General features: G+C 39.7%; 1 protein-coding gene across 4 annotated transcripts in view; it reads right to left on the bottom strand.

Moving 5' to 3' along the window:
* Positions 1 to 907: 907 nt before the first annotated feature.
* The window catches only part of ACVR1C (activin A receptor type 1C), a 61,924-nt gene continuing 39,550 nt past the window's right edge, over positions 908 to 23,281 (bottom strand). For all 4 annotated transcript variants that reach the window (XM_030209360.1, XM_030209359.1, XM_030209361.1 and 1 more), the window contains 4 exons: positions 22,336 to 22,492; positions 11,781 to 11,905; positions 5,577 to 5,707; positions 908 to 1,033 (listed from right to left, as the gene is read on the bottom strand). In XM_030209360.1, the coding sequence (XP_030065220.1) occupies positions 908 to 1,033; positions 5,577 to 5,707; positions 11,781 to 11,905; positions 22,336 to 22,492 (539 nt within the window). The remainder of the gene's footprint in view (positions 1,034 to 5,576; positions 5,708 to 11,780; positions 11,906 to 22,335; positions 22,493 to 23,281) is intronic.

The raw sequence follows: 23,281 nt of genomic DNA, 5'->3' as shown, positions 1-23,281 counted from the left end.
CTGACTGAGAGAAACGACAAAGTCCCAGATATAACTCGGAATATGACTATGCTTTCCACAGATTTTGTGTATTAGAATTTTGCAAGCACAGGCTGTAATCCATTGAAACTCGAACCTGAGGGAAAAACTCAAAATCAGGTCACAAGGTCCACATTTCCTTTCTCCAGCTATAAATTAGAAAAATTGAACTACTATGTAGACCCTTCAATTTTTTTCTCTTATGTACACCCACTTGAGAGACAAATCAAAGGGGTCTATGTAGCAGTTAACAAAAAAACATATATATAAACTGTGCATAGATACAGTAGATAGATAGATAGATAGATAGATAGATAGATAGATAGATAGATAGATAGATAGATAGATAGATAGATAGATAGATAGATAGACTTAGGCACATATTCACAGATATATACTTAAAAATTACATATACAGGTATACATCATAACCATTTACACTAAGCTTGGTATGGTTAAAAATACTGCAAATCTTGTCATTACCCCCCCCCCCCCCCCCCAAGTAATTCTTATGTATAATTTGTTATGGCAATCAAATTCTGCTATAACAAACTTCCTATAAAATACATCTTCCACAATTATTTTCCAATTTGTTTTTATAAACTTGTACTACGAAATATCCGCCTAGAATATATTTGTTTCAGGAAGTGTAAGAACTTCATATAGTAAAATACTTTTAAAATTGTTATAGACTTTCATTAGAGAAAACCAAGGCCTGTTGGTGAATTAATATACAAATTATCCATATTCAAGATCTTTTTCAGTGCTTTTGGTCTGGGTATTACCATACTTATAAATCAGTGAGGTAGAGCAAACATTAGCAAAAGAAATACATTCATCCAAATAGGCTCACTTTCCCCTCCTCCATTTCCCCAGTGCAGAGTTTCCATTTAGGATTTCAAATCTTCTGCTATACACAGCTGGGAAATAGTCTTTTTAATGCGAAGTGCAGTCAGTCGAGCTGTGCTGTTTGCATACCAGCACTCGCGCATTATTCTTCCCATCACTCGAAGAGCCTTAACGATATGAGACAAAGATATTCAGTATAGTAAAATAAAGAATGGACTAGCAGTAATAAATAAAGGAATGAAAACAAGATATATATGATGCATGGAAGTTGTTGAAATTGCCAACAACATGTGGAGGGGCATTTTCGAAACAACATCCAAATCAGAATAGAGACATCCAGGTCAAAACGTCCAAGATGGATGTACAACTCACAGGTATTTTCAAACAGGAAATAGATCAAGATTTCCTGTTTGAAAATATGTGATTTGGACGTCCGTGTGCTGGAGACATCCAGCATAAATAGCCATTTTACAAACTGGAATGTCTAAATTATGAACTGTAAGAAATAGACCTCAGTATGGCAACATTCTTAGCAAATGGCCACACAGACCTCTATGCAGAGCAGAGGGGCAGCCTAGTGGTTAGTGCAGTGGGTTGTAAACCAAAGAATCCAGGTCCAAATCCCACAGAAAAATACCTACTGTACCTGGATGTACACCACTTCAATAGCCTTTAGGTTTGTGGGTAACTTGTATATTCAGGTACAGTAAGTATTTTTCTGTTCTTGGAGGGCTCACAATAAAAAGAAGAAAGAGTTAAAGCTGTCATACAGTCTGGTATCCCCCTTTCAGTTTCACTTTCAGGGGAAAGAGAGAGGGAAGCAATCACTGGAGGGATTAAGGAGATGTAATGCCTACAATTAAGAGTTGGCCAAGGTTCGAGGGAGGAGAGAGGGTGGGGTGGGTGGAGCTGGGGTGAGGGTAGGTGTATCTCGTACAAAAGGTAAAAGGGGTTATAAGAGCACAGACCCTGTTGCCACCTGCTAACTCTGCATGGTAGTTTGCTTGGTGGGCTATTAGTTGGGGAAAGAGGAGAGGTGGGATTTGAATACAATTGGTACTAGGGGTTCTAGGAACATCAAGCTTCTTTGCTTCTGTTATGGTAATGTTGATATCTTCATTGGAAACAGGTTATCGATCACATAGGGCTTATATAAAAATAAATTGAGAGTCCTGGATATTGAGGGCTAATGAACACCCAACTTTGACCTTGGCATAAGCATCAGTACCAGCTGGGCAGGAGGGGGGTGGAGGGTAGTGTTGGCAGGGGGCTTACTGTTATTGAGTTAATAAGCTGGTGATACTTTGTCACTGTGTGTATTATCAAGGTTCCATTATTTTATTAGTTTGTGCATTCGAATGCTGTAATATTGTTCTGTTTCACCAATAAAAATTGTTTCAATTTAAGGGGGTGTCATGGCTTAATCCCTCCAGTGGTTAGCTGCTCAATCAGAGCACCTTCCTGGACATGACTGAAACAGGTCTAATTTAGGACATCCTTCTTTTTATACTTGGATGTTTCTTCCTGTTTGGTTATCGCTGTTGAACTTCCTAATTTTGGGCACTCCACAGTTCTGCCCAAAACACACCCACAACACGGCCCCTTGCTATTTAGACATACCTAAGTGTTGGACATCCCTTATCTGCCTTTGCAAAATTGGGATTTGGACATTTCAAGCACATGGACTTCCATTTGGGCATTTTAAGATGTCCATATGCTTTGAAAATGAGTGCCGTAGTGAACGTTCCTCATAAACCAAAGTCAAAGAAAATCTTTTGCTGCTTTTGATGCAGTAGTTGAATTGTACTGTAAAATATGCTCTGTATAGCAACTTACCAGCCTACAACCCATTTTTGTTGAGAATGGCAGACAGACTTTGGAGGTAGTTCTATAAGGAGAAGCCTAAAGTTAGGCAGCAAGCATGTGCCTAAATGTTGATATTCTAGTTATTTATACGCATCTGGTTTATTTAAATTTATAGTATATGGCAGGAGTGGACTGACAGTAATCTGGGTTCCCAGGCAATAAGAATCACGGATCACCTGTCACATTTGTAGATTCTGGGTGCCACTTTTGACCAAACACTATGCTTCAGAGCCCACATCTCTCAAACTATCAGATACTGTTTCTATAAGAAACATATGATTTACTCAGTTCGCCGGCTTTTTACCAAACCTGCACAAGGGATCCTTATCCACTATCTCAACATTACTATTTTTGACTACTATGATATTGTCCTGCAAAGCCTGCACACTACTGACCTTCGCTGACTTCAAAGAATCCAAAATTCTGCAGTTAAACTTCTTACAGGCTCTAAATGATATGATCATGTTACACCTTTATTAAGTGAGGAGCACTAGTTGCGGTGACTCACAGGATTAAATTTAAAATCCTTATCATGATTCACAAGGTCTATTACACTGGCTCTCCTTCTCATCTGTCTCAGCTTCTGATCCCTTACTCTCCAAGTCAGAAACTCCGATCTTTACAGTCCAACTCTCTTTTGATCCCCTCATTTTGGCAGATTTCACACCGTTTTCTTAGGTCCTGTATTTTTAGTGTGGTTGGCCCCTCTCTTTAGAACACCCTGCACCTTTGACTGGAGAGATCCTTCAAACAATTTAAAAGCAGACTAAATATATTCCTCTTCCGTGATGCTTTTTGTCACTTGAGTGTTTCAGCTCTCCCAGGGTTTGCTTAGGTAACTGCACCTGGATCGGTAATTCAGACCCTATCCTTTCTGTTCTACAGTATTTAATTATATTTATTGGTTTCAAAATATTAAACAAACATTACATTTGAAACAGAAAAGGTACATTCGTCGGATTGAAGTTAAAGAAAATGTCACAAAATTACATTTTTTTGACTAAGTACTCTCAAGTCCACAACACTGATCCAAGATTTACAACTAGAAAACTAAACCGGTCTATATATCAGTATCCTTATCCATTAAAGAGCTTCACCTCAAAGAGCTTCTGGCGGTTATAAATTCAGATAGTTGTACAGATTCATAAAAAACATATTTAACCGACTGATGACAAATTATACATTTGCAAGGATAACGCAAAAGAAAAGTGGCACCCAGTTGGAGCACCCCTGGCTTTAACAAAAGAAACTGTCTACGCTTCTTTTGAGTATTTTTAGATACATCAGGAAATATGCGGACCTTAAGTCCCAGGAAATGTTTCTCTCTATTTTGAAGAATTTTTTCATAATTAATATTTTATCCATATCTTAGGCTAAAGTAACTAATAAAGTTGCTGAAATCATTAAGTCTGCTGTTGGTGTTTCTAAAATTTCAGAAACATCCAATGTTTGATCAAGTTGTTGTACAGGTTCATCAGTAATCTTAGTAGGCAGATAATAAACTTGAGTCATTGGAGGCAAGATGATATCTGTGAATCCCAAAATTTCTTTCAAATATCTATTAATCATTTCTCTTGGGGTAGTAGTAACTACCCTAGGGAAATTCAAAAATCTCAAATTTTTTGATCTTTGAACATTTTCCAAGTTCTCAATTTTTCTTCTCATGTTGGAAACATCTTTTACGACATTGATTTGCAGTTCTCACGTTTTCTCCAAACTTTCAACGACAGAGTTTACCTTAACCAATGTTTCTTTCCTTTCCAACTCCAAACCCACAGCATTCTCTTCAATTTTTTTAACCCGGGACTCAAGGCCCTGAATTTGAGGACATATGGCTTTACCCAAATTAGTAATTAAGGCCCAAAGACTCTCCAGGGTAATCTCCGCTGGTTTTTCTTCTAAGAAGGATAAAGATAAAGTACCTTGCATTTGTAGCCCTTTGGTGTGTAATTTCTCCCCTTCTGAACCTCTAACCTTTTCCAGCGTTCCTCCCGCAATTAAGTTTACATTCTCCAGGGTTGATTGAGGGCTTCTGTCTCCCTCAACTCCTTCACTTTCCAGGAAGATTTCCCCAGCTCCCGCCGGCTCACACGCAACGCCAATTCCAGGTAGCTTCGGAGACGACGCCATTACTGGAGACGAAACACTCTGGGGTTGCGGGGGAGGAGCCCGTTGATCGGGGCTGAGGATAACCTCAAGCAGGGGCAGCGTCTCAGAACCTCCATTCGCCACTGATGCCGCCAATCCGCCACCCTCCGATCCTGTAGATACCACCGGTCTCCGCACAAACAAATCAAGGGGCCATTCGACGAAGAGGTATGTTGGCCCAGGGGAGCAGCGGCCACCGCTTTCCCTCTTCGTTTAGGCATAACGATATTGTCAGGAAGCGTGGAGACGTGTGACCGGTTCAAATGGCCATCTTGGATCTTCTGTTCTACAGTATATATTGTTGTTATTCCTCTCCTCTCCCTTTTTATTTCTTACTATTTGAAATATTTGTAAACCGCTTTGAAAGGCTACTAAAGAGCGGTATTATCAAGAACATAATAAGCTTGAAACTAGTTTAACCCAGTATCGATGAGACTAACATTTAGGCACACAGTTGCACTAGCCATATAGTTACGGTATTCAGGGAAAGTTAAAAAAAACCAAGTCATGTTTAAACATTTTTATTAAACCAGCTGTGTGAAACGCACCAAAACAAACCAACCCAAAAAAAGACTGAAAATCAAAGCAATGAAAATCAGAATCCAATTAATGTGACATGCAAAGAAAAATCCACATAAAGCATATACAACAGTACAGTATTATTTGTACCCTTTTGTAAGAAATTACAAATGTTACCTCGCAACTCTGCCATTGATTGGGGATGTTAGGTCGTAACTTCTGCTCACAAACTACTCTCTTCATGTCTTCCAGCGAGGGATCAGAAGACACCATATCAAAATAAGGCAACTGATGCTCATCAATAATTCCTTCAATTCAAGAAACAAAGGCATAGATTAATTCACATTTAGCAAAAATGCTGCTAATCACAGAAGATCTAAGCAGTTTACAAAAAAAGAAAAGAAATTTTGGGGAGAAGGAATATACAAAGAAGAGCCACATCAGGATGCCTAGGTTACAAGCAGCAAGGGTAGCACCAATTAAATTACTAACAAGGGTAAAGCATCTATATAATAATTTCTACCTCAGCTTCTCTGGATGGCTAGCTGTCTGGGTTTGTAACATGCTGACATCAGCTCGCCTCCAGCGTTCTCTTCCCTCTCAGTGTCCCACCCTCGCGTAAAAACGAAATGATGTCAGAGGAGGGTAGGACACTGAGAGGGAAGACAAGGGAACACTGGAGGCAACGCGAGCCCAGCCTGCCTGCCTGCCGCCGCTCCGACCTGAGGTAAGATGGATGGCTTACAGGGAGGGCGGCAGGAAGGACAGAGTCACTGGCCATGGAGGGGATGGGAGGGGAGAATCACTGGAGATGGATGTGATGGAAGGGCAGGGCACAGGACAATCGCTGCACATGGATGGGATGGGAGGGCAGAGCAGAAGCGAATCGCTGGATATTGATGGGATGAGAGGTGAGGGGAGAATCGCGGGACACAGATGGGAGGGGAGGGCAGGGCAGAGGAGAATCGCTGGACATGGAGGGGAGGCCAAAATCGCAGGACACGGAGGGGAGGGCAGGGCAGAGGAGAATTGCTGGACATAGATGAGATGGGAGGGGAGAATCGCTGGACATGGAGGGGAGGGGAGGGTAGAGAGGAGAAGCAGAGGGACACTCCAACGTACTGTACATCAATCGCTGGACATGGATGGGATGGGACAGCAGGGCAGGGCACAGGAGAATTGCTGCACATGGATGGGATGGGAGGGCAGGGCAGAAGCGAATCGCTGGATATCGATGGGATGGGAGGCGAGGGGAGAATCAAGGGACATGGATGGGAAGGGATGGCAGGGCAGAGGAGAATCGCTGGACATGAAGGGGAGGCCAAAAACACGGGACATGGAGGGGAGGGAAGGGCAGGGCAGAGGAGAATCGCTGGACATGGAGGGGAGGGCAGGGGAGAGAGGAGAAGCAGAGGGACACTCCAACGTAATGTACATTATTATTATTATTATTTGTAGCATTTGTATCCCACATTTTCCCACCAATTTGCAGGCTCAATGTGGCTTACATTTGCCGTAATGGCTATTGCCATTTCCGGGTAGCAGAATTACAAATGGTATTGCATTAAGGTGCAAACGTACATGGTAACATATATGGAACATCAATCACTGGACATGGATGGGATGGGAGGGCAGGGCAGAAGCGAATCGCTGGATATCGATGGGATGGGAGGGGAGGGGAGAATCAAGGGACATGGATGGGAAGGGATGGCAGGGCAGAGGAGAATCGGTGGATATGGATGGGATGGGAGGCGACAGAAGAATTGCGGTTCACTTAAAAACATAATTGCCATTACATGATAGCCTTGCCCGTTTCATTTTTTTGAGAAACGGGCCTTTTTTGCTTGTCATTCAATAAGGAGCAGGATGAGGGACAGTAGTACAAATATGAAACAGGACATATCACTAGGTGCTACTACAGACAGGGTCAACTACCAGAGCCCAGAATATAAAAGAACAGATGTGCATAGATTATATATTTGGGGGTCGATATTCAAAGTGATATAGCTACTGGCTGTTTAAATTGCCTGTTCAGAGTTAACTGGTCATTTTCAACAGCAATTAACCAGTTAATGCTGCTGAAAAAAAAACACAGGGCTTAAGGCAAAACAGCTATTTTGGGGGTTGTCCAGGACGTGGAGTTAACACTTGGCCAGTTATGTGTCGATATTCAGCACTTAATAGGCCAAAGTAATCGTATAAACAATCCTATCTTTATGCAATGCCCGATTATGCTTTAGTCAACTCTGCAAACCTAGAAATTCAATGCTGAAGCCCAGACATGGCCTGGCACTGAATTTCCAGGGAAAAGGTCAGCAGCAATCAGCAAAATGCTGAGTGCCACCAGCTGAATATCGACCACTTTATTATTCTTGATACACTGAAATACTGATTGGGCATCATTATTGACTTTTCTTCTATGTTGTGACTGTATGATGCACAAGAAAAATATAAACCCACATTTAATGAATTATATAAAAAAATGTTCATACACACACAATTTTTACTTGTATAAGGAGAAAAAGACCTCCGAGTTTTCAGTGGAACAAAAGTAATGTCTCAAGCAACATCTGATAATCACAGGTCTGAAAACCCTCTTTACAATTATACATTGATATGTTAAAAAAAATATCAAGCAAGTAAAGAAAAAATTGAGTAATGACTCATTTATGGTTTTCCTATCTAGCGAGTAGATTCCTTTACGTATCTTGGAGTCCACAAAGATGGAGCTCTGACCTTTTCAAAGCAGATTTCCACAACGGGGAAGAGCTGTTTTTCTCCATTCGCCTCATCCGCTCTCTCCATCTCTACCTCAGTGACGATAGCTATGTGACCCTCTCTATGCTCTGTTCACATCAAAACTCGATTACTGCAATATAGTCTATGTGGGTCTCCTTTCTTGGGATCAAAAAACTGCAAACATTCTTTCTGACATGAGGCAGTTTGATCATGTTTCACCCCTTTTGCGACAGCATCATTGTCTTCCGATACAGTTCTGGATTATGAACAAAGTTCTTACCTTTGCCTTTAAGGCATTGCACTCTTGTTCCCTTCCTTCCCTTGCCAGCCTGTTGCTCCTTATCACCCCTCTTAGAGTCTTCGGTCCACTTCTGCTTCATGTCTTACAGTCCACTGCGCAAGATTAGACTCCATTCATCGTGCAGCATTTTTCTACCTTGCCCCCTCTTTATAGAATTCCTTTCCATCTAATCTTAGGTCAGAACTTTCATATTCTCATTTACATTGCCTTCTTTAAGCTCATCTGTCGTCATTGGCATTCAATGCTTCTTGTTATGTATCCTTCTCATTGGTGAGGTGATATGGATCTTGGCCCAGCGGGCTGCCAACTTCTGCTACTGTTTAATCCTGACTTCTTTCTTTCTTTCCCCCTCCCCTCCTCCTTATTTATTCTTTCTATTTCACTGCCCTGTCTTATGATAGTGCTCTTTCCTGTTTTTAAAAAAATTATTATGTACATCTCTTTGATTCTTATGCTGAAAGCGGTATATCAAGCACTCCAATAAACATCTCTCACCAAGAGCAATTTCTGAATAGCTGATTTTATGCAATGACATATAATTTCTAAGAATGCACATTAACATTAACATGTGCTAACACATTAGGGCGGTTGTTTACTAAAACTGAGCTCGAGTTATTTGCACCAGGGCCCACAGGAATAAAATGGGCCCTGCTGCAGATAACTCGAACTTAGCTTTAGTAAACAACCCCCTAATTCTAAATATTTTTTTTGCAATCTCTAGTTTTTGAGGTTTGTTTCTCAAAACTTTTTAGACAATTCATTGAATATATGTTTATAGAGATTACAGTTAAGAATTTTGACAAACCTCAGATGCCAGAGCACCATGGTGACTTGAAAATTTTCCATCTGGCAGTGGGATTATCCTGCAATATTTTCAGTGTGCCACTGCTGGGAACACTACTACCAGAGCACAAATGCTGTCCCCTCTGTACCCACACAGCTCTGTGTGTGTTTGAGGTGTGCGATACAGATCTCTCCAGCTGGTCTTAAAAACCCAAGACCAACATGAGAGTTTCTGCACCTCATGACTCAAACGCATACAGAGTCACGTGGTGCAAAGAAGACTACATTAATGCTTATCGCAGTTTAGTAAAACAACCCCTTAGTATACAATACAATACCAATGCTAGATAAGTAGGTTTAAAAAAATAATAACAAAATTATTTCTTTTTTTTTCAAACTATGGGTCCTTTTACTAAGGCACGCTAACAATTAGCGTGTGCTAAATGCTGAGAAGTCCATTACATTCCTATGGACATCTCAGCATTCAGCGCACACTAAATCCATTAGCGTGCCTTAGTAAAAGGATCCCTAAATTATACACAGCATATTTCTCATTCTTAAAGTGCATAGTACTACTACTACTTATCATGTCTCTAAGCGCTGCTAGCGCAGCACTGTACACTAAACGTGTAAGAGACAGTCCCTGATCGACAGAGCTTACAATCTAATCAAGACAGACAAGCAGGACAAATATAGGATAAAGGAATTACTTAAGGTGGGAATGATAAAACAGACATGGACATAGTAACATAGTAACATAGTAGATGATGGCAGAAAAAGACCTGCACGGTCCATCCAGTCTGCCCAACAAGATAACTCATATGTGCTACTTTTTGTGTATACCCTACTTTGATTTGTACCTGTGCTCTTCAGGGCACAGACCGTATAAGTCTGCCCAGCACTATCCCCGCCTCCCAACCACCAGCCCCGCCTCCCAACCACTGGCTCTTTCACAGACCGTATAAGTCTGCCCAGCTCTATCCTCGCCTCCCAACCACTGGCTCTGGCACAGGATAGGAGTTAGGAGTTAAAAGCAGCCTCAAAAAGGTGGGCTTTTAGCCTAGATTTGAAGACGGCCAGAGCTGGAGCTTGACATACTGACTCAGGCAGTCTATTCCAGGCATATGGTGCAGCAAGATAAAAGGAATGGAGTCTGAAGTTGGCAATGGAGGAGAAGGGTACAGATAAGAGAGATTTATCTGATGAACGGAGTTCCCGGGAAGGAGTGTAGGGAGAGATGGGAGGTACTGAGGAGCTGCAGAGTGAATGCACTTGTAAGTCAATAAGAGGAGTTTGAACTGTATATGGAAATGGATAGGGAGCCAATGAAGTGATTTGAGGAAAGGGCTAATATGAGCATAGTGACACTGGCGGAATATAAGTTGTTCTGCAGAATTTTGAACAGATAGAAACATAGAGAGTTCAATGGCAAAAACTACTCTTAGGTCCAACTACTCCACTCCATTTCATTCCTGGTGCATTTTTTCAAACCTAAGGTTCCTTGGTATGTATTCCATGATTCCCTGCATATTGAAACCAAATCTTTTCATCCACCACTTCCACTAGGAGGTCTTTCCATGTATTCACCACTCCTTCTGAATATGGGTTAGCTTTAATTACAAATTAACTACTGTTGAGGTCTCAGTGTTCTACAAATGCAATTATAGAGAACTCTGATTTCTATACTGCAGCATTGTGAAGCCATCTTGAGCAAATTGTGGTACCACAAATGTCAAATAAATACATAAAATACATAATGTTTTCTAACAAATGTATTTTGGTAAAGCTGAATTACCAAAAATCTTACATCTCCCTCTGAAGGTACCATATCTAGTAGTAATGCTGTAGCTCATCTATTTTCATTAAAGATGGGATTTACAGAACCATCATATCCAACCACAAGTATCCCCTTATACATATAAGCCAATCTTTACAGAAAACAGAATGTAGATTTCACCAGAGATATAGGTAGAACAACTATCCCAGCAATCTCTACTGACAGGGCTGGAAACCTGCCAACCTAATTAGGTCAGAAAAGAATAAAAAGTAGGAACTGAATGCAGGCCTTGTGACAAACATAATGCCACATCTCATTAGACCAGACTCTTTATGAATCTACCAATACTAAAACTAAACAAAGAATGTATTTATTTAAAAAATATTTATAGCCTGATAATCCAGTACAGTATAATCCTAAAATAAACATATAAACAGCTGCATAAAATAACACACACCAATAAAAACAGTAAAAACTGTACCCAGTTTTATTAAGAAAATCTTGGAGAAAAAGTGTGTTTTATGCATTTTCCTAAACAGCATAATCAAATATCCTCTGATAATGAATTCTATAAGGTAGGGCCAGCTAAGGGAAAAGCCCTAGCATAGTTTTCTGTCAACTGAAATGACTGCATAGTTGACCTCAAAGGTTGAGGAGGAGTAAATATCTGCAACTCAGACCTAATTGCCTTAAAACCAGGAATAGTATTTTTCTTCTTCAGCTTATAGAAAGTCACAGTAATTCAATAAAACTTTAAAACCTTTAAGAAATTAATGATTACCTCCAACTGAACATCTTCGTGCTATTTCCCAATACACTAAGCCAAGGGAATAGATATCCGCACGTTTGAATGACTCAAAGGTCTCTGTGTTTATAGTATCATCGAGTATCTCAGGAGCCATGTACCTTTAAAAAAATCAACAAACAAACTGTAAGGATAAAAAATACAGACATTATTAATGACAGCAGTGTTCAGGAAGAAGCATGATATAATATGCAAGGTGTAACAGCAGCAGAGCTATGAAAGGTATTTTACAAGTATAGAAAGATAATTTGTGACTCACTGAGTGAAAAGGTATCAGAAGTAGGGTATGTGACGTATTTATACCACAAGATAGAGGGATATCAACTGCCTAATCCTGCAAAATTTCAGTCTCAGGTTTCAACTAATTTCATCTTTTAAAAAATGGGAAATGTTTAGCAATAAAAAGTAATTAACCCCAGAAATCACATACCCCATTTTAGGTAACTGCAGTTTTTAGGCTGGAGAACATGAAAACCATCAAAGTTGTGAAAATAATTACATGGGCCCATTCTACTGACCCTATAATACACAAAACTATAAAAAAAAAAAAAAAAGGAAAGTTGCCCTTCTAAACTTTTGTAGCCTTTATCTCTGTTATTTGTAACCCCACTTTTGGTACTTTTTTGCTCAGCAGGTCATTTTTACCCCAAACTTTTAAACTAATTTTCCAAATGAAATGTATGTACATATTTTCACTTTAACACTATCCCAGAACATTGCACACAGTTACACTTATTAAGTTGACTCTATAGGTTTCCTGAAGAACAATGCAAGCACGATTTTGAAAAACAAAAATATGCATGTAAATGTAAAACCCTCTGCAACTCCCTAGAACATTTCTCATCATTCTGAGTAAGCTTACATGCATACAGGCACTGCATGCAAGTCCAGATGAAGGGGTTGTGGCATTCTAAACCAACACTGGTGCCCTCACATTGACACCCTCTGTCTGCCCACATTGAGTCCCCTGCCTGCATCAACTTCCTTCCATTCAGCCAGCCCACCCATATCAGGTCCTAGCCAACCAGCTTCCTCCCTCCCTCCTGCTCCACTCACATGCCTGCCCACATAACCCCGCTCATCCCAGGAGGTGACAAAGGCCGGAGCAATCCTCATTCATTCCTGTCCTGATGGCTTCTTTCTTCAATATGGCACCACTGACCCCTAGCAGTAGTCGGAGGTTCAAGCTACCATGTAAGGAAAAAAGCCCTTAAACAGCTGCTTGAACCCTAACAGTAATACTGCGAGACTACCATTAAAGGACAGCAGTGCCATTTTGAAAAGGGCAGCAGCAAGTGGGAATTGATTCTGTCCCCTAACTCATCCCAAGAACCCTGAAATGAGTCTTCACCATTTTGCCTGGCATCAACATCAGGCTCACCATCTATAATTTCCCGGGTCACCTCTTAAACCATTGAAAAAAAGCAAGGCATCTGAGGCATTGTATAACACTACAAGCTTGCTGCACATGACCCAAGGCTGCTACATGTTGCATTGAGCCCCATCCCATCCGGGAGATTTCTCTACTGCTTACCACCCACAGCAGTTCAACCAGTGACAGTGTTGGAGTGTCAAGCAGTGATGTCACCTCCCGTTCAATTTGAAAACAAGAAAGGCATCTGAGATGTTGCATAACATCACTCATCCTGAACTTCCTGCACCTGACCCGAGGCTGCTGCACCTTGCCTTGAGCCCCATCACACCTGGGAGATTTCTCCACTGTTCACCACCAATAGCAGTTCACCAGTGGCAGTGTTGAAGAGAATCAAGTGGTGACATCACCTTCCGCTCAATTTGAAAACAAAGCATCTGAGGCATTGCATAACATCACTCATCCTGAGCATTCCACACCCAACCCAAGGCTGCTACATCTTGCCTTCAGCCCCATCCAAACTAGGAGATTTCTCTACTGCTTACCACTCACAGCAGTTCAGCCAGTGACAGTATTGGAGAGCATCAAGTGGTGATGTTACTTCCTGCTCAATTTGAAAACAAGCAAGGCATCTGAGGCATCGCGCCTCAGGCATCATGGCAAAGGGGCATGGCCCACCCCTTTGTGCTCCCCTTCATACACAGCTTCATGAGCTACTTTGTGTGCAACTAATGTAGTCCAGGGAAGTCCACTTCCTTGAGCCTGGTTCCGTCCATATAACTTATTTTGATGTCATCTGTTGGTCCTTAATCCTACCAGGTCTAAACCTGATTGATCGCTCCTGGTATCATGTTTGTCTGTGAAGATTGGCCTTCTCGAGTTAGCATCAAAGCTGTAATTTCTAGGAGGAGGAACTAAGAGAAACGTCTTGATGAGGATAATCTCCTATAGGTATTCCTTTCTGTGAATTATTGTAATTATTTTTATTTTTTCTGTTACTGCTATATCTTCTGCGTTGAAGATTTAATGCTATTAGACTGAATGTAAACTTTAACTGTCCTCAGTCGACCTATACAGCATAGGTGGAAGATGATGTGTCTTGCCTTCAACTAAGTGCTAGTACGCTACATTGGGGGAATATTCCTTTATTTAATCCTTACTCTTACTTAACAAATTCTGTCAATACCTTTGCATTTGGTTACTACTGTACTTCTAGCAACTGTTTTTATGACCCTTTTCTATTTATATTATTGAATACTAATTTTTGCTCTGTCTCTGTAAATTGCTCTCACCCTCCTTACAAATGTTCTCACAAACCAGTGTTACTAATTGGCTCTGTTATATTGCTCTATGCTGATGGCTACTAAATCCTCAATCTGAGGCATTAGAATCACAGTTTAACATCCCAATGATTACATCCACATGAGCAAGGCCTAATTGGTTTCATTATGAACATAACCATGCCTATTATTTCTGTATACTCAGTCATTTGACCTGAAATAATATATCAGAACAAAACCACTTTTCTTCACACTGATCTGGATCCTTTCAAGTTAAAAACAAATTAAGCTCTCCCCATTCCCTACATCAACTAATAAATATCAAATATCCTTCTTGTCTATTCCAGTCAGATATATAAATGCCAGATCCAAACAAAACTGACCTAATCAGAGGGTGGATTGAGGAGGAAACTCTTGGTCTGGCACTGATAACAGAAACCTGGTTACACCTCATTGATGATCCAATATTCCTTGATGTATGTACTCCAGGATACAAAATTTTCCATAAAGCTCAACCATTACAAAAAAGGTGGCTGAATTGCCATTATTTATAAATCCTTTTTCAAGATTGAATTAATTTCCAATCTCAATTACCTGAATCTAGAAATTATTATATGTAAAATCAAGGATGATTCCCTATATGACTCAATATGCCTTAATCTATTTTATATATAATCACAATCCTCCCAAACACTTCCAATTTGAAATATTCATAAAGTAGTATCCCAGTGCTTCAAATCAACTTTTTCATTTTATCTTTCAAAACGGGGATCTTCAGATTCAAACCTTCCTGCCATTCGGAACTGCTGTTTCCGTACATTGGCGTTATTTACATCCTCATTGATCCACCCGTGTTGAAATATTTTTTCTATTATTTAATGCCTTTTTTTTATATTTATATGTATATATATGCTTCCAAGTAATTCTATATTCAATTCTTCCTTATAGTCAAAATTTTAAAACTTAGCTTTATAGTTGCAATTCAGCAGCATTTTTTCTCCCAGAGCAAACCTCTGCCAACATGGCCAGGTTTCGATATTCTTCTTCAGGGAAGAGGTATGCAATTCAAAGTGTAGCCCTTCATATCACCATAGAAAAGAAAAGAAAAAATGGCTATGGTGATATGAAGGGCTACACTTTGAATTGCATACCTCTTCCCTGAAGAAGAATATCGAAACCTGGCCATGTTGGCAGAGGTTTGCTCTGGGAGAAAAATGCTGCTGAATTGCAACTATAAAGCTAAGTTTTAAAATTTTGACTATAAGGAAGAATTGAATATAGAATTACTTGGAAGCATATATATACATATAAATATAAAAAAAAGGCATTAAATAATAGAAAAAATATTTCAACACGGGTGGATCAATGAGGATGTAAATAACGCCAATGTACGGAAACAGCAGTTCCGAATGGCGGGAAGGTTTGAATCTGAAGATCCCCGTTTTGAAAGATAAAATGAAAAAGTTGATTTGAAGCACTGGGATACTACTTTATGAATATTTCAAATTGGAAGTGTTTGGGAGGATTGTGATTATATTTGAATTAAGTCCCCACACTTGGAGGATACAGGTCTACTTAATTTGATTAATCTATTTTATTGCATACTAGATAATTGGTCTTCCACTGAATCCATCTTTCTTAGAATTTATCTCTAACATATGTATTAAAAATAACAATGTCAATACTTGGGGGAGATATCAACCTGCACTTAGATAATGTGAATGATGTTAATACCAGAAAGTTCCTTAACTTCATGTCATCATGGAAATTCACTCACTCACAAACTACTGCATCTCACATCAAAGGATATTTATTAGATCTACTGGTCTACAGACTTAACGACTCAAGCAACCATCACATTAGCAATATCTCTTGGTCTCCAGTACCCTGGTCAGACCATAAAAAATTAAATTTCACCTTATACTGGAAGGAATCAATTGAACAATTCAATTCAAGAGACCCCCCCCCCCCCCCCTCAGTTTTTCAATCTAAAGGTAAAATTGATTACATAAAATCCTGGTCCAATATACTAAATAACCAGAACTTACCTCAAATAGACTCAATCAACTTCATAGCTGATTGGAATGCTTTATATAAATCTGTTCTGGACAATTTAGCTCCTACAAAAGCTAAAGCCAAATCATCCCAAAAAACATTACCTTGGTTTAATCATGAAACTCTCCTACTGAAAAGGCATTGCCGTAAACTTCAGAGAAAGTGGACGAAAACCAGGTCAGACTCCAATAAACAAAGTTGGAAATCAGCAATAAGGGTCTATAAATTTAAAATTAGAGAAGTAACAAGCCTTTACTATAGCAAACAAATTGGTGATTCTACTCTAAATACTAAAAAAAAAACTCTACAAATTAATTAACTTCCTACTAAATACTAATATCCCAAATAAATGAATCAACCCCTACTGCATCTCAACTAGCATCATATTTCGAGAACAAAATCCTTACAATACGAAAAGATGCCATAAAGTTTAATTAAATTTCTACTACCCTACCAGATGAGTCGAGAAACCTATATGGAGGCTTAGCAGCCAATAGATAAGATCATAGTCTTCCTCCCTTGACCCATCACTGGAGACAGTAAGGTCATTTCTAACAAAATATTTCTCCTCTCATTGTTCTCTGAATGCTGTTGTGAGTTACCTTCCGAAAGAAGTCCCAAGCATGTATATCAATCTCCTACAGAATATGGGTTCAATTATACTTACTCCTATTCTATAAAATGTATCTGCCTCGATCAAAGATGTCACCAACTACAGGCCAGTAGCATCTATACCTCTACTAACTAAAACCATGGAAGGTATCATTGCTGCCCAATTTATGGAATATCTTTCATCTTTTCATTTTTACACAAATCAAAATCAGGTTTCAGTCCTTCGTATAGCACTGAAACAGTCCATACAATTCTAATCTCCAACTTCAAGAAAACAATTAGTCTGGACAAAAAGATAATCCTGATGTAATTTGTCATGTCTAGTGCATTTGACATGGTGGACCACAACATTCTTAGCTGCTGGGAGCAGCCGCGCGGCTCTCGGCTCCGCTGGCTCCCTCTGCCCTGGAACAGGAAGTAACCTGTTCCAGGGCGGAACCAGCGGAGCACCGCTCTGCCCTTGGTACGCCGCTGCCCCCACCAGACGGTATTTGTGCCACTAACCCTTCCCAATACTGCTGCGCTCTTTCCACTGACAGCTGCAGCTGACATGAGTCATTAAATCCAGCAGACAGTGAGACCGCCCCACACAGGCTGGAGGAGACAATGGTAGGAGCACAGCGGGAGGAAGGGGGATGCAGCACTGATACTGTCGGGTAGGAGAAGCCAATGCTGGGTTCACCAATGTCATACAATGCTGTGCCCGCAGTGTCATCCATCCTTGCAGCAAGGTGAGCAGTTCAGTGTTGGGTTGGGCCCATGAGGACCAGTTACAGACTAGAGTGCACACAAGGGCATCAACTACTGGTAACAGACAGACACCACTCAAGCATATTCCCCTGAATTCTATATATTGCACCTGGTGCATAACTTAATTGGTTAACTAGCTAATCAGTGCTGTTAATTGGAATGGTAACAAGCTATTATCAGCACTAACTGGCATTGAGATTTACTCGCACAACTCGCTAAGTATATTCTATAATGTGGTGCTCCTAAATTCTAAGTCACATAGTTCAAAAGGGGGTATGGCCATGGGCAGGCATGGGCATTTCTAAAATTTATGCAAATTATTATAGAATACACCTGATCTGCGCTTAATTTAAGCATCGGGATTTACAGCAAGTAAAACATGGCCTAAATAGACGTTTGGTTGCATGGCAAGCTGCTCAGCGTATCCTGTCTGTGTTCAACTTAATGAATGGCTAGAAAAGAGTAACTGTCAATCTGGATTCAGACCTGGTTATGGAACAGAAACAGTCCTCGTATCCCTGCTAGATCTTCACAGAAACCAAGACAAGGGATTTGCTTCAATGTTAGTACTGCTAGATTTCTCAGCAGCTTTTGACACTATGGATTATGATATCTTGCTAGCACGACTGACAGAAACAGGTATCAGTGGAATAGTACTTGCCTGGTTCAGATCCTATCTATCAAACAGTCAACAATCCATAATGACTGACAGCAACTCATCACCACCATGGACACTGACCTGCGGGGTACCACAAGGATCTATACTGTCACCTATTCTGTTCAATATCTACCTCAAACCACTAGCTGAGCTGATTCGGTCAATGGACACTCAGTTCTACATCTATGTGGATGATGTGCAGCTACTCATACCCATTGAACCTGACTTACCTACAGCCTTGAATAAACTGATTACCTGTCTAACATCAATTCACATAACAAACACAACAAACTTTGCCTGAAACCAAGTAAAACCGAGCTTCTCTGGGTCCCTATCACAAGTGGATACATACCTGACATCAAAATCCCTTTTGGGAAGTATGAACTCCCCCTCAAATCACAAGTTAGGAACCTTGGAATATGGTTAGATTCAACACTTACTCTGATTCCCCAAATCCAAGCAACCTTCAAGAGCTGCTTCTACTACTCTGCCTCTCTCCTTACATCGAGAATGTAAATCTTATCCCAGTTGTGCATGCCATGGTAACATCAAGACTGGATTACTGCAATGACCTATACAATGGTCTGACTACAAAGGGCCTGCACCAGCTCCAGCTGATTCAGAATGCAGCAGCAAGACTCATAGAAGGTTGCAAGCAATGTGACCACATCACACCATTTTTGCAAAAACTTCATTGGCTACCAGTACAATACAGGGCTAAATTTAAAACTCTATGTCTGATCTTCAAGGCCCTGAAAGGAAATGGCACTGAGTATCTGAAGAATAGGATGATCCTCCACACACTGGCAAGGACACTAAGGTCCTCCCAAGGACTTTCACTAACCACACCCTCTCCAAAAGATATTACACAATGTGATACCCGCAAGCGAACCTTCTCCGGAGTAGCCCCCACACTCTGGAATGCATTGCCTGAAAGGCTCCGCTTAACACAAGGCTACCTCTACTTCAGGAAGCAGGTGAAGGTTTGGCTCTTCAACCAGGCCTTTAATGGAAGAAGTAACTAACTTGTTAGTCTCACTCACACACACAAGGAGTGACTCGGGCTGCACATACTGCAGCAGGACATGTTTATCCACTCCTACTCTAGCTGAGATAATATTTAACCATCTCTCTGACCTCATGTGCAACTTTCTTCAAATCAGTCACCTTACTTTCTTACTCTTCCTACTTTCTTACCCATCTATATGTTAAAACTTTGCCTTACCCTTCACTATCAATTATAATGTGCTATTACGTATTGTGTTGACATTGCAAATAGTATACTGTTCCTATTGTATATACCATGTGGTGTTAAAAATATCCTGCCCCTTGCATGTGAATCAAATTGTATACAAATGTTATTAATTTTATTAAATGGACCTCAGAACTTCCCAGCTTGGCAGTTCTATTCAAAACACAGTTTGCACTATATTTTCATATGTGCGCTCAAGCTGCACCATGGAGATAATTTTAATCACTGGTCTAGTATTTACTATATATATATTTTCAGGCACAGTTATTCCCTCACTATAATAAACTTGGGTTCAAAATAATTTATCTTTTTTTATATATGCACTTTAAAATGCTATAAATATTATAAAGTGTTTTAAATGTGCTCAGACCATACCGCTTACACCCATTATATCCCCAAGAGTGGAGTGAGGAAGGGTTCCAGAGGCGATCCCACCCGGGGCATTTATGATGCCTGTAAAATGGTTTAAAGGATTAGCATTTTTCTCTTTCTGATGAAGACTTTTGAAACTTGGCCAGAGTTAAAGGGAGCAGTTATTGTTATGGCAAGATTGGAATGGATGAATGATATGTGATTTTAATGAAGCACAAGCACGAGCACAATATACCCCAAGGGAAGTGAAATAGCTGTGTGAATATATGTGTATATCGCATTGTGGGTTGGTTTATGTAAGATATGTGGGGGAAGTGAGATCAGGGTGTCATGAATTAACATATACCTCCTTTAGGTTCAAACAAATGTTGTATTGTATGTTCTATTATCTATGTATCGGATGGTAATATGGAATGCACCATAATGTAAGGGCGGAGGTTTGAGCTCAAGCCTAACAGTATTTAATGTGAGTAGTTTATGACCTATACATATTTATTATAGATATATGCATACACTGGTGATAAAGATCTACTTGGGCTCAGCTGTATGTACATACACAAATATTAGGAGGCGGAACATCGTATGTGCAATGATGGTTCCATTGTGACACCACCACATATTCCTCTTGGGGATATAATGGGTGTAAACGGTATGGTCCGAGCACATTTAAAACACTTTATAATATTCATAGCATTTTAAAGTGCATATATATATATATAAAAAGATAAATTATTTTGAACCCTCGTCAGTTGGAAAAAAACTTCCTGTGGGAGAAAAACCAATGACTTTTCCAGCTGACGAGAGAATAACTGAGCCTGACAATATATATATAGTAAATACTGGACCAGTGATAAAATTACCTCCATGGTGCAGCTTGAGTACATATATGAAAATATAGTGCAAACTGTGTTCTGACTAGAACTGCCAAGCTGGGAAGTTCTGAGGTCCATTTAATAAAATTAATAAAATTTGTATACAATTGGATTCACATGCAAGGGGCAGGATATTTTTAACACCACGTGGTAAATACAATAAGAATCTGAATAAGAAACCAGTGGCCCTTAATTTAAACACACTTTGGTGAAATAGTATACTGTGCCATACTTTATATTGTTAGTTGAATATTTTTACTGCTGTAACTGCCTATTGCTCATGTTTGATCTATTCTTACTGTACACAGCCTTGAGTGAATTCCTTCAAAAAGGCGGTAAATAAATCCTAATAAATAAATAAATAAAATATATACCATGTTGAAATTTAAGTCTATTTTATAAAATGTAGGCATACTTTAGAGAATACATCTTGGCATAATTTTTTTTCCGCGTAGATTTTTCAGGCACTATATACAAAATCTAGCCCATTATATATAGTGATAAAGGGCAACAAAATGCTAAAGCATTTAAGCAGTAAAGGGGCTGCAGGGAGACATAAAGGAGGAGATTCTATATATGGCACCTAAAAAAATCAGCACTGAAATCAGTGCCAACTAAGCGTATTCTATAATTGGCACCTAGATTTAGGTGCCGATCATAGAATATGCTTACTTGATATTTCAGCGCTGATATCTGCGCGCATCCATTTACGCCAAGGACAACCTGGTATAAATCTCAGCACGTAGATTTAGCTGCACTGGGCCATATTCTATAACTAGGCGCCTAAATTTTGGAACGCTCATGAAACGACCATTTTCCCATCCATAACTACACCCCTCTTTGCCTCCATGTGTTTGAAGTTTGGTACACATCATTACAGAATATTTTAGCGAGTTGTGCGTCTAAATCCTAATTAGTGCCAATTGGTGCTCATTATTGCTTGCTAAGTGCTGTTGTCAGCACTCATGAGCTTGTTAAGCCAATTAAGTTAAGCGAGGTTATAGAATCCGTGCTGGTTTTGGCACCTAAATCTAAGCACACTATATAGAATCTGGGGGAAAAGGCTTAGAATATGACTAAAATCAGAAACTGCTGAGGAGAAGCATCGGTGGTGTTAAAAAACTATTTTGATTTTGGTCAAATAAGAAGAGCAGGTGAATTTCAGAACCTCATTTGAATCAGGGTTGGAAGGGAGTTAATTTAGTCTAGATTAAACAACCTTATGTTCCCCTAAACTAAATTTAAATAAGAGCTGATTCACTCTCTAATTATTCATTCAAGTCTTAAATAAAACACTTTTAAACTTACCTCTTCGTTCCCACTCTGGGATTCTGAGGTATGTCAATTGTGTTCAGTACTGAATCATGTTTTACGGCAAGACCTAAGTCTGCAATGGCACACGTTTCATTCCTTTTCACCAAAATATTTTTGGATTTTATATCTCTGTGAGCAATAGCAGGCTTACCTGTTAAGAATATGAAAACATGTTATACCATTTTGTTTACTTGTTAAGAAGCAGATAAGCATCAGCAAAAAGAAGAAGCAATTAGTTTAGTAGCCTACCAGTATCAAAACCATGACAGAACTTAACTCTGCTTGAGACAAACACAGGCAGGAGAAACAAACAGTAGAAATTTGGGAGGGGACTTATTAGTCATATGAAATGTTAAAAGAGTAAAATGTGAAAAGTGCAAGTCACTATGCAGAGAGTGGCATTATATCTACATCAGGCTTCCAAGAAGGTCATCATACCCTACACCTGGAATCATTAAATAAGACAAGAATGGCATAATAATTCAAATCCCAATCCACTTATCTTTCTTTGCATGAGTTTTTAGTATGTCTGTGTGTTCATAGGCTCTGGTAAAATCTTTTTATATAAAGCTTGTTGATGTAGTGATGTCCAAAAAGTCACTTCCAGTGCAAAGCCTTAATAGAAGCGCCTATATAAGCTACAATAACGTCTGTTAGAAGGGTCTCGCAGTGTCTTCTCTTACACTAACGAAGAGTGAGGACGGCCTTAACCCTAGTCCCTGAAGAAAGTATATGAAACCTGCGGAGTTGGGCAGTTTCAGGGGAAGGCGGTTGGACATTTACAATTTTGCCTTTATTTCCAGCGAGGCATCCCTAAGAAAGATAAGTGGATTGGGATTTGAATTATTATGCCATTCTTGTCTTATTTAATGATTCCAGGTGTAGGTTGAATCACACATAAGTATCGTGGAAGATACCATATTAATAGCATTTGTGTGGT

This window comes from Microcaecilia unicolor, chromosome 7 (genome assembly GCF_901765095.1).
Source record: "Microcaecilia unicolor chromosome 7, aMicUni1.1, whole genome shotgun sequence".
NCBI lineage: Eukaryota > Metazoa > Chordata > Amphibia > Gymnophiona > Siphonopidae > Microcaecilia > Microcaecilia unicolor.
The sequence above is the reverse complement of the archived record's forward strand: the minus strand, read 5'-3'. Positions and strand labels throughout refer to the sequence as shown.